Source organism: Plasmodium vinckei (genome assembly GCF_900681995.1).
Source record: "Plasmodium vinckei vinckei genome assembly, chromosome: PVVCY_04".
NCBI lineage: Eukaryota > Apicomplexa > Aconoidasida > Haemosporida > Plasmodiidae > Plasmodium > Plasmodium vinckei.
The window spans coordinates 452264-470663 of record NC_051296.1 but is presented as its reverse complement, the minus strand read 5'-3'; the positions used below and the strand labels follow the sequence as shown (position 1 = coordinate 470663).

General features: G+C 19.6%; 4 protein-coding genes across 4 annotated transcripts; 1 reads left to right on the top strand and 3 right to left on the bottom strand.

Annotated features, from left to right (window-relative positions):
* Nucleotides 1-2769: 2769 nt before the first annotated feature.
* On the top strand, nt 2770-3453 carry PVVCY_0401400 (eukaryotic translation initiation factor 4E, putative; the record flags this gene model as incomplete). Its single annotated transcript, XM_008627705.1, has 1 exon — nt 2770-3453. One exon carries the CDS (start codon nt 2770-2772, stop codon nt 3451-3453), a length of 684 nt encoding a protein of 227 aa, XP_008625927.1.
* A 674-nt stretch (nt 3454-4127) lies between these two features.
* PVVCY_0401390 (zinc finger protein, putative) lies at nt 4128-4842 on the bottom strand (the record flags this gene model as incomplete). Its single annotated transcript, XM_037634969.1, has 2 exons — nt 4128-4651; nt 4773-4842. 2 exons carry the CDS (start codon nt 4840-4842, stop codon nt 4128-4130), a joined length of 594 nt encoding a protein of 197 aa, XP_037490157.1.
* A 664-nt stretch (nt 4843-5506) lies between these two features.
* Nucleotides 5507-7003, bottom strand: PVVCY_0401380 (conserved Plasmodium protein, unknown function; the record flags this gene model as incomplete). The annotated part of the gene is made up of 1 exon (XM_037634968.1): nt 5507-7003. The coding sequence occupies one exon, from the start codon at nt 7001-7003 to the stop codon at nt 5507-5509; it is 1497 nt and encodes a 498-aa protein (XP_037490156.1).
* A 1480-nt stretch (nt 7004-8483) lies between these two features.
* Nucleotides 8484-11196, bottom strand: PVVCY_0401370 (conserved Plasmodium protein, unknown function; the record flags this gene model as incomplete). Its single annotated transcript, XM_008627707.1, has 2 exons — nt 8484-10169; nt 10252-11196. 2 exons carry the CDS (start codon nt 11194-11196, stop codon nt 8484-8486), a joined length of 2631 nt encoding a protein of 876 aa, XP_008625929.1.
* Between the last annotated feature and the right edge of the window lie 7204 nt (nt 11197-18400).

Genomic DNA, 18400 nt, shown 5'->3' with positions numbered 1-18400 from the left:
AATAAATAAACGGAAAAAATATATGTGTAATAATATGTAAAATGAAATATAATTAAAGAATAAAAAAATATGAGCAATAAGGTGTCTCAGATAGCGAAACAAAAATATATATTTAAAGCTATATTAAAGGTAATAATAAAAAATCTTAAACTTATGAAATATGAAAAAAGACAAAAAAAATATATTATGTATTAAAAAAAACTGTAGAAAATAAATATATGGTTGTCATTATATATAACAAATTTATAAATATGTAGAACAACGGAAATTTAAATAATACAACAGTATTTATAAAGTTTACACAAATAAAATAAAATTAAATAAAAAATTTAATAAAAAATTTAATTAAAAATATATAAATAAAATACAAACAATAAATTATATATATATTTTTTTGGAAATAAAATAAAATTAAATTAAATACATAATTTATATTGTAGCTAATACAATTTTTTTAGTTAAATAGTCAGGTAGCTAAATAGCTACTTAACTATATAGCTAAATTTTTGTAAATTATTTCTTGCGTATTCATAATTTTCATACCGTAATACATTATTTCATAATATTTTTTTCATTGTCAAGCTAAAATGAGAGTTGTTTTTTGTATTAGTAAATGTTTCATGCTGTACAACTATTAAATCGTGACTAGCTATTTTATCCTTTACAAAAAAAAAAAAAATATAAAATAATTTTATTTACATATAAAGCTTATTTTACATAGTAGCATAGCTAAATTATGAATATAAAATATGATTAGCTATTTATCAGTTATTATTTTTTTTATTTTTTCAAGCTATAACAGTGAGCATTATAGTTATTTAATTTAAGGCCAATATAGTTACTTTAAAAAAGTGTGTATGTTTTCAAATGTTATAAAAAAAATATAGTTGAATTATGTCCTTAATATTAAGTAGACAATTAACAATATAATACACTAAAATACTTGTCTTATATAATTCAATTGGAAACGTCCTAATGACAACATACACTTTGCATAAATAGTAAAAAAACAAATGTCTATGCATATAGCATTGATAAGTTCCTTTGGTGTGAACAGACTATCTAATGTATATATAATAATAAGACAACTACTATTTATAATAATAATTGCACATTGTCCTGTTTACTAGACCAATTTAACGCATTTGGGCATTAAAACTAATAATTTCATTGAAAATAGTGTGTCTATGGTTATTAAACCTATTTAAATTTAAGACAAAATACACATATTTTCATATACAAGTTTATAAAAATATAATATATATAATATTTGGAAGAGAATGATGCATTATAATCATGTCTTTCCTTGCCTCGATATATACTAAATATATTTATATGTAGTTATAATTCTTTATTTGAAATAGGAAATTAATTATATGATTAAACGTTATCATTTTTTTTGATAAATATGTTAAACAAATGAAATAACCTTTTAAAAAACAAGTTGTTTTATTTGACGCCTTATGATTAAATATAATATTTTTAACATAAAATATAAGCATTATCTCAATTTTTTAAGTGGGCTTTTCCCCTTTAAATATAAATTAAAAAATGCATACATATTTTGAATGAATGTATTTATGAATTATTGGATATATTTTTTAGAGCTATATTTTGATATTTTTACATATATGCACTACGATGTGAAAGTGTAGGAAAAATGTAAGTAGCATTAATATATAGGGCATTTATTCAATTGTATGCATATATATATTAAAAAATATATACATATTTATTGTATTTTCTATATTTATTTACACAGAGAAGTGAAGAGTGTATATTTTGCATTTCTTTAAATTTAAAAATAAAAATGTTCTTATTTGCATATTTATTACATTGTTGTTTCTATAATAATGACTTTTTCTATCAAATTTACTTTTCATAGTACAATTATATTCATTATTACAAATTTTTTAATATATATTGATAGACCATTTCATATATAATTTTAGTGTATCAGGTTTTTATACATGAAAAAAAACACAAATTGAGGTATATCGCTGATATATGCCAATTTTTTCACGATATATACATAAACAAGTATTTACTTTATCTACAAATTAATTGAATAGCACAAACAAAAAAATTATTATTTTTTGTATATAAAATTAAAATTTATCGTACATTTTTATTTCTCTATAGTTCTTATATTTATTCACCTTTTTTGCAATATTTTCCCCACAAAAAAATATTATATATATATATTTTTTTTTTGCATTATAATTGGGTGATATATATATTCATCAGGGCATTAACTGAATTTTGCTATGCATACCATACCTTTTTATTTACCCATAAAAAAATTTTTTAAATAATTTAAGCGCATAAAAAATTGTAATGTTTTACTTTACTAACATTAAGTGATAATGTATAAACGAAAATCATCATAAATAATTTTTCACATTGAAAATTTTTATTTTAATTGATATAGAGGAAAATTTAAGATCGCCAAAATGTAAGAATTTGATAAAATTTTTAATAGCAATTATTCAAGAAAAATATTTAATATTTATTCTACAAATTATATAATTATTTATTCATATATAGTAATGATATACGACTGTATGCATATTTTCAAATATATATAGATTAACAAAACGAAAAAAAGGTACTAATTTATTTATGTGAGATATATTATTTTTTACCTTTATTGCTTTTTTCAAATACAAACATATAAGCCCTAATTAGCGAATATAATATAATATTTATATTATACCTATTAATATTTCCTAAAAATCGTGTATATAAAAAAATATAAGTTTCAATAAAATGAAGTACCTAACTTTTAATAAGAGCAGCAGAGATGCATTTGATTTAAATGAAAAAATTGAAGCTACGAAGATCGATTTATCAAATCCCTTGTTGTTACAATACAATTGGGTAATATGGGAGCAAGTTTCTGATAATAAAATTAAACAAAGTAATAATTATAAGGATTATACAAGACCATTAGCAAAATTTAATAGTGTTCAAAAGTTTTGGCAATTATGGAATAGATTACCTCAACCAAGTGATTTACTTGCACAAAGAAGTATGACCAGATTTTCAGATGATGGAATATTTCGTATTGTTGATGCTCTTATGATTTTTAGAGATAATATTCAACCTATGTGGGAAGACCCAGCCAATGCTGGAGGGGGACATTTTGAATATAAAATATTACCAAAAGATTTTCCATATAGCCAAATAGATGAATTTTGGAATAATCTTGTTCTTGCAATTATTGGTTGTAGTTTAAAACATTATGACTTAATAACAGGAATTAGGTTAGTGGATAAATTAAGTACCACACGATATGGTTATATAAGAATAGAAATATGGTATACCACAATAACAGATGAAAGTGTTAGAAACCATTTAAGAAAGGACCTTGAAGAGCACATGTGTAATCGTATAGATGGTTCACATGTTTATCCCCCAAGAGTAAAAAGTCTTAGTCATGTACATAAGTAAACTTGTTGATAATGATATAGTAAATTGAAAAAGGTGATAGTTAAATGTATATATAGAGTACCTTTTAAAAATATATTTAGGATATTTTTTTCAAAAATTTTAATACATGCTTAAATCCCATCCAGAATACGAATTATCCTTAATTCATTTATAGATCCCATATTATTTGTTTCTATGGGTATTTATATTTTTTTTTAGATTAATATGATAATATATTTTTAATAAATAACAAGGTTTATTTATTGCTTTTTTTTTATACGAAACCTAAATATTCATTTATAAGAAAATGATTTAATAAAGTCCACATACATATATATATGTGTAATTACTCAAAAAATAATTAGTACTTTTCTCATTATTTCAAACTAAATGTGTATTCCTTTTTTTCATAATTTGCATATCATACATGCGTATGCTCATATATATATGTACGTGCGTATATGTTTTTCATTTCCTTTTTTTTTAATAAACTATTTATATTTAAAATTTAATTAAATTTGATATAGCGCATGCTAGTAATTGCTTTGCGTTTTATCGCTAATTTAAAAAGTTTCAACACAAAAAAGGTGTATAAATAAAACAATCAGATAAACAAAATGACGGATTTAAATCTTCCTTTAGGCTAAATTCTACAACTTTCTAATATTTTCTACATTTTTTATGCAAATACAAGTTCACATTTCTTTATTACCTATTTTGTCATATGTTTCAGTGTTCATCATTTTAAAGTAATATTCAAAAAATATAGAAGAATCTAAAAAAAACTGTGTGTAATTATTAAAACATTCTGCTAAGATAACAGATAAAATATGCTTGCATAATACGTCACGACTATCACATAATACTTTTTCTTTAAAATAAAAACATGAACAAGAGTTTTTTAATACTATATATTTTTGGTTATCTCCCGAAACTATGAAAAAATTTATTTTTGTCTTTTTCTTTTTGATTTTGCTTAAATTTTCTTTTGCCTTTTTTCTAGTAATATTATAAGCTCCATCACTAAAACATGAGTCTGTTTTTTTAGAATATCTTTCCCTATTTAGTTTTGCGAAATGTTGGTGTGGATAATATTCTCTATTTTGGTGTTTTTCTTTTATTAGTGTATACTTTTTTATTTTTGATTTTAAGCATAGTTTTAAACTTTTTTCAGCATGTAATGGAAAAAGTGAGAGGAATTCATTTAGTAGCAATATATCTACGAACGAAATTGAATAAAAAAATAAATGTTTTTTTATATATAATAATTAAAAGTGTGTATAAATATAAGCAAGAGGAATATATAACAAATTAAACAAATGAAATGGCGAAAAAATTACATTTGTTTTTATCTTTGCAAGTTTTTAATGACAATATCATGGAGTTTACAATATTCGATTGAATATCCATGTTGTGCTTTTTGAATTTTTGAAATCTTTGAAATCTTTGAAATAACAAGTTTTATATTTTTACATAGTTTAAAATTGTAAAAAAAAAAATTAAATTAAAAAATTAAAAAGCCAAATCGCTAGCTATACATAATACATCACTATATATGTGTGTATCATGTATATAGAGTTTTTTTTTAATTTGTTCCCTATACTATTTTTTATTCTTAATTAAAGATACAACATTATGCAAATATAAAAATAAACATAAAAAAATAATAAGATATATTATGTATGCACAATTAAAAATAATATTTTTTCTTTTTTGATAATTTGTCGAATTTAAAATCTGATACATTATAATGTGTAAAATGTGACACATAGTATCCAATGATATATAAGAACAAATAATAAAAGAAACAAATATGGAGAAAAAAAAAAACAAAAAGAAAAACTATTCAATTTATACTAAACAATAAAACATTGCAAAAATAATTATATGAATTAAATCAACTACATATAAAAATAATCCCATCCCATTAGTATATGAATAGTACATACTATTATCTAGTCATAACATTATCAAATACGGAAAGAGTATATGAACATTCTAAGGTTGGTAGCGGAAAAATGCTAAAACATATACATTCACATAAACACAAATGGAGGTATATGTATATAGTGTGCTATGTCTTGTGCAATATGTCCTCTTGTTTATGCTGAGTAAAAGGGTAAAGATTGTCCTTATAAAATTTTATAAAAAATCTACCAATGTAAATAAAAATAAACTGATAAAGTCTGTATGATAAAAACAATAAATTACTCAATATTTGTGTTTTTGAACAATTTTTAAAAATGGGTGCAACCTGCATAATAATATACATATATATATTAAAATATGTTTGACAATAAAATTTTATATGTGATTCTTCATTTTTTATTAGAATTTTCCAATATAATATGAATATAAATATAGGGATATTTAAAAGGATAAATGTTCTGATAATAGTAACAAATATAAATGATATTATATATGAAAAAATTGGAAAAGAACATTTATATATAATTTTAAAAATAATAATCATATATTTTAATAATCTTTTTGTAGATTTTAATGGACTTTCATATATATTATAACATTTTCTAGTAACAACTGCATAGTTTTGAATATTTTTAGATAATGATAATAATATTAATACTATCAAAATTATAAATAGTTTATATATCTTTATGTTTATATTTATTTCAGACATAATAAATTTTATAAATATATTATTTTCTTTACAGTTTGATAACTCTCTTTTTATTAATTGGGAGATACTATTTCTTAAATATATACTTTCATTTTCGTTTACTTCTTTATTATATTTTTGTGAATAAACTGATAGGGAATTACTATTTTCTTCCAAACTTTGCATTTTTTCGTCAAATGTTTTATATGTCATAACTGCTTCTATATCACCATAAAATTTATTCGTTTCAAAGTTTGATTCACTATTTTTGTTATCATATGCATATATGTAATTATTTTTGTATCCCCTCATTTTAATATCACTTTTGTTATCAAATGTACAGTTTGGTAAAGTATTAGCTGGTGTGTAGCTAATACATTCTTCTAAAACATTACTGTTCATATTTTTATTTATTTTTAAAGAATTATTTGTATAATTTTTTTTGAACATGATGCATGTGTCTATCTCTTTAGTATTATTATCATTTTTTTTTGTATGTTTATTATTAAAGTTGTCCAAATTAACCGTAAATGGGTTGGTGTCGTTTTCTTGTTCTTCTGGAATGTTATTAATATTATAATTATTTCCTTTGAGATATTTTGCCCTTATGTAGGAGTAACGATTATTTAGCATAAAATTGTTACCATATAAATTAGTGTCATATGCGGTAGATGAATTGGTATTACATGAAAAATCTGTATATTGATTTGATTCTTTTGTCAGTCTATTTTTTACATTATTAAGATAATGTGTCGGATATTTTATTTGAGCATTACTATTATCAAGTATATCATATTCAGATAAATAATTATATTTGTGATTACTAAATGGGTTTCCTATATTTATACTTTCTGACATATTAGCATTGTTCATATTTTTAAATTTATCATACTTTTCATTATAAGAACCTGAAGGCTTTTTTAAAGTTGGAAAAAAATAATATCTATCCATTTTTTCATAATTCTATTATTTTGTCGTTGAGTTTTTTTAAGTGAAAGCAAGGGGTATTCTCAATATTTCATCGAATCCAAAATTAAGTGAAAAATAAAATATGATAAAACTAAGATACTAAACCATAAAAATAAAAATTAAAATTAAAACTAAAATTTATATTTTATTAATTTTTTAAAAATAAAAAAAAAACATAGTATTAATTATTATTCTACAGTCATTTGAAATTAATAAAAAAATTTAAGATGCAAATATATACTCAATGTATATGCTTATTGTCTCTCGTTGAAATGTATTTTATAATATTTACACTTTATTATTACATTTTTTACAAAAAAAAATAAATATAAAATTTAATTTTTATAATGTTAGAAATTATAGATTTTATTTTAATTCTAAATATACATGGAATTAGAAAATACTAGATATGCAATATGTATCTGTGGTACTATTTTTTTCGGTAATATAATAATTCCATAAAATATTTATATGATTGCGAAAAAAATTGATAAATAAAATTAAACAATATTCTCCTAAACTAAAACACAAAATTCTAAAAAAATTGCAGCAATCATAAATAAAAAATATAACAAAATTAACGAGCATATATTATTTACATATTTTTAATTTCAATCTTAAAGAAATATCAAACTATGAGTAAAAAATTTTTAATAAACTATATGAAACATGCATATATATTTACATAGGTTGCTATTTTTTATATTAAAATAATTCTTTTAAAAAATAAAACATCAAGCATATACAATAAGGTTAGCATTTCTTCTTTAAAAAGTAAGACAACCCCACATATAATTAGAATATCGGCACTTTTATTTCAAGAACATAATATGTTCAAAAATAAATGTTTATTCTTTTGTTTTGTGATTTTTTTCCAGCTTTTTTTGTTTTCTTTAAAACATGCATATAAAAAATTAATATTCAAATAATTGTCTTTATATTTCTTTTGGCATTTGCTTCCCCTTAAACACAAAAATATATCTAGCTTAAATAATGGGAGCGTGTCTTAAGAATATGAAGTATAAAATTTTCATGAAAAAAGAATAAAACAAAATGTACATATATACATTTATTTAAACTAGTTTATATAATTTTTTTAAATTCCGATCTCTATTTTTAATTAATTTTGTATATGTAAATTATTATACTTATTTTTTAGTATATAATAGAATATATATATGGTTTATGCTCACAAAACCACAACTATAATGTTGCCCATATGTTTAATAACTTGGGTAAACAAAAATTGTTTTCAAATTATATGAGTAATTAAGCAAATATTCAAATGTCTAAGTGTTAATTCGAAAAAAAAAAAACTTAACAAAGTTTATAATATGCAAAAAATAAATACTAATAACGAAAAACGTGTTTAATTTTAATGAGTACAAAACATGCATGTACATATAATTTTATAACAAATTTGACAAATACGGTTAATAACCAAAAATATTAGTAAACATTCTTATACAACTTTTGAATTTTTTAAGTTCAATAATAAGCATGCATAATGATCATATAAGTTTGGTAATAATTTAACATCTTTTTCATTTTGTGTATTTTCAAATATATAATTTGTTTTAAAAGATGTTTTTTTCCCCTCTTTTTGTTTTGTGAAGTCTATATGTGCTTTTCTATCTCTGTTATTTAAATACTTTTCAATTATATTTATTGCATTTTTATTCCTTTCATTTATTTTTTCAAATTTACTATTTATATATATTTCACAATTTATTATTTTTTTGATATATCTTACATTTGTTATATCAAACTCTTTTTTTGTGGTTTTATATGAACTTGGCACCACATTTTTTAGAGAAGTAAAACTTGCAAAATTATTAGAACTAACCGTATTTTCTGTTATATCATTATTATTTTTTATATTATTTATTAACGTGTCTTTCTCTTTATATTCAAAACTTAGATATTCATTTTCAGCATTTCTCATATTATCATGTGTAATTCCTTTTTCATAATTTTCAAAATTATCCATAACTTCTTTTTTGTCGTTTTTTAATTTATTTATAAAATTATTGTCTGGATTTACTTCAATTTTATTATATAATTTTCTTTCACCATCTTTTATCATATCACCTTTTTGTTCACAAACAAATTCAGAACCATGTATGTTCCTTTTATTGATAAAGTTATTTTCATTTAATTCATTTTTATTGAGTATATTTGTTTTCTTTTTATTTATCTTATTATTTGTTTCTTTTAAATGTTGTCCTCTTTCTAATTGTGTAGATTCTCTTTCCACAAACTCATCAGCATTGAAATTGTTAAAAAGAATTTCCTGTTCATCTATTTTGTTTTCTATATATTTCTCCCAATCTTTATTTTCATTTTTTATTTTATTATATGTACAATCTGCATTTGTTTGCAAATTTACGTTAACAATTTGGTTGCTTCCATTATTTGTATATTCCTCATTTTCTTTTACAACTAATTCCATATATTTTTGTTTACTATTACTTGTATTTATTGATTTTTTTTTATTTTTAGGATGTTTTACAGTTTTTTCATTTTTATTTTGTAACGTATTTTCATTGAAAAGAGAAGTTATACTTTTTTTTAATTCATTATGATGGATTGTATTATCAATTATTTCTTTTTCAAGACAGAATTTTAATTTATAGTTATTTTTTTTAATATTGTTTAAACCTATTAATGTTGTTTTAATTTTTTCCTTTATTTCATTAATTTCTTGATTTTGAATTATATTTTTATCAGAAAATGTGTTATCTTTTATAAAACTGTTTTCTTTGGATTTTGATTGATTAATTAAGGTTTCATAAAAGTTTATATTGTTACTAAGAAAATGAATATTTTTATCTTTATTTTTTTTTACATGGTTTTTATTTATCCGGTGATTATTAGTGCTCATTCTTCTTATTATGCTTAAATTTATATTTTTTTGATTGAACGTATTTGTATTTATACTGTCTTTTAAGTTACTTACTTCAAAAGATTTACTACACTTTTTAAACAACCTAATTCTACTGATATCATCTTGATTACTATTTATGTCTATATTTATGAAGTTAGTAGGATTTTGAGCTTTTAAATTATTTCCATTTCCATAAATATGTTCTACATCAAGCTTATACATATCGTTGCTAATTTCATTTTGGTTGTACACATGTAATTCCTGCAAAAAATGAAAAATAGTGAATTAAAACTTCTATTTTCTCCATATGCATAGATATACAAAAATGAATAAATAAAAGTACCTGTTTATCCATAAGGAAAGGTGTTATATTTATTTCCTTCACCATATCAATATGTTCATGGCTGTTTATACTGTTATTCAAATATTTTCCATGTTTATTGAAAATACAATTGACATTTTTTAAGCATAATCTTTTTTTTAAATATATTTCTTTTATAGCATATCTAACTTGATTAGTTCTAATGTTATTTCTTTCAAGAAGTAATTTCTTTAGATAACTTTGCAATTTCCTATTATTTTTTATAAAATTTAATTTCTTTTTTATTAACATTTGGTAGGTATTTTTTTCTAAATAAACCATTGCATGTTTACTGTTGTTATCTTTTCCAATATTGAATTTGTTACAACACTGAATATAGATGTTTAATTTACCATTTATTACGATTCTATTTATTATTAAAATGCATTTCATAGTGTTGTTTTTACATTTTTTCATAACATATTTCAATAAGAAGTTTTTAATAAATTGTTTTTTTATAAATCCATTTTTCTCTATCTTTTTATGTGAAGTTTCATAGAGCATATCATGCAATATTACAGTTTTCATATTTGTTTTGTTCTTTAATATTTGAGTTGTTTTGTTTTCATAATTATAGAAATCTTCTGATATTGAACATACGTTTATATTTCCTTCACTGAGAGCTTTCTTTTTCCTTTTATGTGAACTTGGTTTTTCATTATATCTTATATTTGTTATATCACTTAAATACTTCCTCAAACTATTGATATGCTTTAGTTTTTTTTCCATTGAAACTGTATTTTTTAAATTTCTTTGTTTACTGAGATTTAATTCTTCGGCAGATATTTCTTTATCTTTTAAAAAATTAAATACTTCATTTTCTTCATGTGAATTTGAAATATCAGATGTCTCGACTTTGTTAATTAAATCGAGTTTTATATTCTTAAAGCTATCAAAGTTTAATGTATTTTTTAATAGGTAATACATTATGGAATATAATGAACTATATACTAAACGATATGTGCATCCATATATCTACATGGAAGTTTTTTAGACAACAAAATAATGGTATTACATATATATATAATATTTTATAGTTATAACTTTGTGGAATATTTAAATACCAAAAAGTATCCTTAAACGCTATTTTTATTTAATTAACAAATAGGAAATGTTTTTTGTCTAATAATTATTGTCAATTGTTTCTTTTATTATAATTTTATACCTTTTAAATAATATGCATACACTCCTAAAAAGTTATAAAATTTTTTTTTGAATATTACTAAAAAATATTTCAAATATTTTTATCATTGTAATATCATTTTATATATTTTTTTAGTATTCAAAAAAATACAAATAATAATTAATCTTAAATATATTTGTATAGCTATATTATTTAAATATTTTATTAATTTTTTTTTTAACAATATCAAAATATTTATAAGGGTGCACTTTAAGCATTTTATTAAGAAAGTTGCAGAATAAATCTATTCAGTTATTACCTTTAACATACTTAAAAGAAAAAATATTTACACATAAATCATATAAAAATATACATTAAAAATATAATTTTCTTTTATATGTTCAAGAAATGTAAATATAAATCTGTATGCGAATTAGACTAAAAGATATACTAAAATACATTATGGTATTTTACTAATTTATCATCGAATACGAAGCATACAAAAAAATACATATATATGTATTTCATTTTAAATTATATAGATATGTAACTTTAAAAAACTCAATGTATGATACTTGGTGATAATACTAAATAAAGAAGTTATTTATAAATTTGGATAAAAAAGCGGAGTCAGTTACTCAACATTATTCATTCAGAATGTATTTTCAGTACAACTTTATATAATGTCCATTAAATGAATTAATATGATAATAACTAGGATTATTACTACATTCAAGATATACAAATAAATTAATATAATGTGTAAATTATGAAATTATATATAAAGACAATACATGTAATTTTATCATTAAACATATGCTCTGAAGGACTTTTTTCCTTATAATATATAATATCAATATATAGATATACTTAAATTTATAATTAAAATTAAAATACACATATAACTATGTCATAACATGCAGTCTACATTTTTTTATGTAAAAAAGTTTATACTATTGTGCTCGATAGTTATGCAACCAAATGACTTTTCATTATTTCATTGAATATACTTTTAATAATTCATTTAACTTTATATAATTCTATAATTACATTCTCCATAATATTGTAACTTCACTAATTCATAGGAATCAAAATATTTATTTCAGAGTGTGTATTTCAACATATTAATATATATAATGTAAAATAAGATGGTTTAAAGTATCCAAAAATAGTCAGTAACGTACTAGACATATTTTTGTTAAACTCATTTTATGTGATAACATGAACAATAATATATTTTCATTTTTATTAATATTTACATTTGTATATGATAAATAAAAAATGCGTTTTCTATGAAATGTTATTAAACATTTTGTATAAGTATGACCTTTGTCAGCAAGATTATTATTTCCACCCTTTAAAGATACATATATTGACAAAAAATATATTTAAATTGTGTTTATTCAACTACTCTAATTTAGTTTTAACTAATAACAAATTTAGTGATATTTTAGTGTATTAAACTTTAAATGCATATAAGGTTATACATTGTCTATTTTATTTCAGACATGTCATACTTAGCTAATAATAGAAAGAGAAAATTATAAAATGGGCACTTCAAATGATAACCTATTGGACATATTTTATTTACAAAAAATAATCTATACGCAAAAATAAAATATACTACTTTTATATTTTTATGGAGAGTGTTACAACCTCCTGAGATACATCCCATTTACAGTTTTTTCATAAATACATATTCTATTGTTAATAATATTTTGTATATAATAAACATTTTAGGAACAATAAAATAATTAAAGTTTTAGTGTCATATCAATAACTCAAAGAAAAACTAATAATATGTAATTCATATTTTATTTTAAATATTAAAAGATGATTAGTTTCTGCTTTTTATAAAACCTATACATCATAATTGCTTTAAAGCTACAATAGACATTTCTCACATTTATTAGTTTAACTTAATTTCTTTCTTTTAAATTATATGGATACAATAATACATAAATAAAAACACATGTAACTTTAGAAATCCTAAAGGGACTACAACGATAACTTTAATTATTCATTTTTGGTTATATATTTACATATGACACATTTGGTTTTGTAAAAGCAAAAAATGTGTTTGTATTTCATTTTATACAAATAGATGAAAATATAATATTTGATGAATTGTCTATGCTAAAAATCACGCAAATGGTTACACAATGATATATTTAGCATATCTATAATTATCTCTAGATGATTATTTTAAACTTGTAAAATTGTTTCATTTTTTTGGGTTATGAAATTTTATTTATAATTTTACATATATTTTTACATTAAGAGGTTTAGAAAACAATGATGTTATTTGATAAATTCATGAAAAGAAAACTATAACGAAAAAAATTTCAATAATTGAAAACCAAAAACTGATATAAGGATATTTATATTACATATTACCCCTTAACATTGTTGCAAAAATATTAATCCATTACTTGAAGGATTATAATTTGTCTTGTTTTATGGGGAAAAAACATGATGATTTATAGTTTAGTGTCTTCTTTGTTATATTCATTGATTGCAAATTCGCATAATAAAAATTATAGCATTAAGATAATGAAAAAAATATCAATAGGTGTATAAGTTTGCAAATTATGATACAATTAATTTCTATTGTGATAATACTAATAATTTCACCATGGGGTTTTAAATTCATTGCTTTTATAAAGTACAATTAAGAATAAAAATAGTATATTCTAAATAATACAGTTACATAAAAATAACTATATTTATTCCCAAAACTGTATTGAATAGGGGAATAATTATAAAAGATGAAAAATTCATAAAATGAGCTGAGAAATGCATTTATTTATTGCCTTAATTATGTTTTTATCGTAGGATTTGCATGAATATAACATTTCTTTACGTTATGAATTATATTTATTCATTTTCATTTTATATTTCACATGAATTCATTAGTTAATACATTCAAAATTAAATTATGGGGTATCATGAAATTGTCTTTTTGTAGGTTATTTGCTTTTTACGAGGGTTTGAATTTAAAAAAATGTATATAATAAAATATGTTTTACTACAAAATAACAAAATGCATATATAGTAATATTAATTATTTAAAAACCCCAAAATGTGTTTGTGTATTTCTCGCATTATATTTCACGTGGAATATGATGATTTTACAAATTCATACTATAAGTTTGATAATCTTAATGGTATATAAATAATATATCAAAGATTATAATCATAAATTTAAAGAAATTGATGTGTAATAATAATTCGGATTCGTTTCCTATATAACCATACATTAAACTATTAAGTTTTTGTGGGTTGTTCAATAACCATCACGGGAAAGTATATCATTACAGATGATATAAATAACATTCGTTAACAGATTGTTTATAAAAATAATAAAACAATTTGCACACCAAACATAAATGAAAGACAATTATCGATATAATTATATTGATTTTCCTCTTTTATAGCTAGTATGGTAATATGAATAAAAATACTGTAATGTTAAAACTTATATAAGCATTGAACACGAATGTATAATTATGGGTATTTGGAATGTTTTATTAACTAGACATAAATTTTTGATAAAATATAGAATGCTTATCTAGTATATATGAATAACAACATAATGGATTGGAAAATAAAATTACTAACATAAAATTTTGTGTGAAATTAATGCATGTATAGTATATATTAAAATTAACATAAATATATACATTTTGTTTATATTGTCTTTAGTAATATTATTTCTTAAAATTCTTTAAATATTAAATTATAATGAATATTATACAGTAAATATATATTTTTAGGTAATTTTATTTTTATTCTTTAGGCAAATTATTAAATTATAATATATTTTAATTATATATTAATAACAATATAATTATGTCTAATAAAATTATTAATATAAATATTAATTAAATAAATATTATTAATATAATAAAATAATGTAATATTATAAAAATAAATATATTAATAATACTTAATTTAATATTATAAAATATATAATTAATATAATTAAAAATTAATATATTATAATAAATTAAAGAATATAATTATAAATAATAATAAAATAATTATATTAATTAATTAAACTATTAAATTTAAATTAAATATAATATATAAAATAATTATATTAGTTAATTAATATATTTATTTTAAATTAAATATATAATATATTATAAATAATTAATTATTAATATTATTTTATATATAAATATTAATTTAAATTAATTAAATAATAATATATTATTTTAATAAATATATTTTAATATAAAACTGTAATAAATAATTAATAATATAAATAAAATGGTATATAATAAATAATTAAATAATAATATTAATAAAATAAATATTAATTATTTAAATAAATAATTAAAATGATTAATTAATATAAATTAAATATAATATATGTGTATTTATAAATAAATTAATATGTATTTATTAATTATTTAATATATATTTAAATAATATTATAGATTAAATATTAATTATTTAATTAATATAATTTAAATATTTAATTTCATTATTATATTATATATTTTAATTTATTTATTATAATTAAATTATTTTTATTTATTAATTATTTAATTAATATATTATAATTATTTCTTATTTTATTATATAATTTAATTTATTTTTGTTTTATTATATAATATATTTTAATTTATTGTTTATTTAATTAATTTATGTTAATTTATATTAATTTAATTATTTTATATTTTTATTATAATTAATATTTAATTAATTACCAATATATAATATTATTATATTTAATTATTTATTTATTAATATTGTTTTTTAATTAATTAATTAAATAATATATTATTTATAATATTATATTATATTATTTTATATTAAATATATAACTTATGTTTTTTATTTATTTGTAATATAAAATATTATGCTTTGTTAATTCTTTTAATTTCTTTTTTTATTATAAGTTTTACATTTTATTTTTCAGTTTTATTTTTAAACACACATTTTTCTTATTGTAATATATATTTTGTATATAAAAAATACAAACTATAACAAGATAAACAAATATATGACCTGAAAACAGTTTATGATTTTTTAGAAATTTATAACTTACAAAATTAATATATATAGACATTGTTTCTTTAACATATTTTTATATATACATCTTAATTATATAAGTTAAAAATTACCATTCCATGATTTCATTTTTATTGCTAATTTGCTTAATATTTATGGATTTGGGAACTTAAAATTTTGTTATGCATCAATCTTTAACGATTTGTTCACTTGTATAAAATGTTTCAGCATGTCTAAGTAAGAAAATTACATTATAGGAATTATAGCATCATGATTCTTTTTTTTTCCAACTTTGTCAATTTTGAAAATGTCTATCATAATTCATTGAACCCATATAGATGAACTTATTGTATTAGTTAGTAATATTATAAAAATGGAAATAAAGGCATTTCTCTTTATATAATAATATTGTGTAAATGCTCTTTTATTCTTTTCGATTTCATGATTAAACTATTTGAATAATTTTTTTAATATGATGATCAAATATTTAATCAAACAAACTTTTATTATTCATAACAATTTTTTATCATAATGTTTTTTATAAATATAATGGTTTCATATTGTATTAATGCTTAATTTCAGCATGTTACATTTGGATTACTATTATTCATTGTTTGTTTTGCACCTTAATATCAATTTTTTATACAAAGTACAAAATAAATTTGTTAAAATTAATATTTATAAATGTCTTTATCATTGGTTATGGCCATTCTTTTTATGAGAATTTTTAATTCTAATACTCTAAATATAATCCTTACGATTACATAAATTCCCTTTAGTAAATATGTCTATAAAATAAGGGATAATATATTACAAGTTTTACATATTTTTTTAGAAAAATATATATTTAACTTAAAGTTCGCCTAAAAAACATAAATCATATTCATATGGAATATCGTTCTTAAATATTTAATAAGACACTGGAAAAAAACATTGTCATATTCCATATCTTATATAAGCACCCATTATAAATGTAACCTCTCGTAAAAAGATATTTGTATAGACACAAAATGAATGGTATAAAGAAATTATAAAGGCAAATTAATGTTCTATATTTTGAATGCCTATTTCTTATTGATAAAAAAATTATGTAATGTATATGATAGTTATACCGAACTTTCTTTGAGCATATTATTTTTAAGGTATATATTGGTTTTGTAAATTAATCAAAATATCCAGAATACCCTATTTTAAATATAAATTACGTACATAATTACTAAAACACATACAACTATGTTTTACAAAAAGAGACAAATATTTTAGCAATACTTAATTTAAAAAATTAAATTGGACAATATTTACTTTCCTGTGAAATTATTTTATGATTTGAAACGGACCAGTGAACATTTTTGGATGAACCATCTAATTGTTAAAAATAAAGATTGATAGAACTAATTTTAATTTAATCATATATTGTCTTTATCATTATGAATGTACATTTGTTTTACCAATGATATTTTATTCTACTATATTCTTTATTTAGTTAATGTAATATATTTTCAAATATATATTCATGAAATATGCATATAATTTAATATGAAAAATTAAGTTTATGATATATATTTCCCAAATATGTAATTTTAAAAATGGTGAAAACATTTGCATAATGACCATAGGATACATTTGTTCATTTTTTGTATGAGCTATATAAACAATCTTTTGCTTTAAATATAAACATCTATTTTGTTATAAAAAGCATCTACATCCGAAATACCTTTTCATATATATATTTGTGAAAAAATATACTTTAATTATAAAAAACATAACTCGTTTTATATAATTTACAGAAATTTATGTTTGCATCTGATCGTTTCATTAAAATGGACAAAGATATAAAAAATATAATTTTTAAAATATAAGTTGTTTATGCTGCAATATAAAAATATAATACTGTTTTAATGGAGCCACAAATAAGTGTTTCTATGTTTGTGGATAATTTAACAATTATTATGTATATATGAAAATGCTTTATTAATAATGTTATTT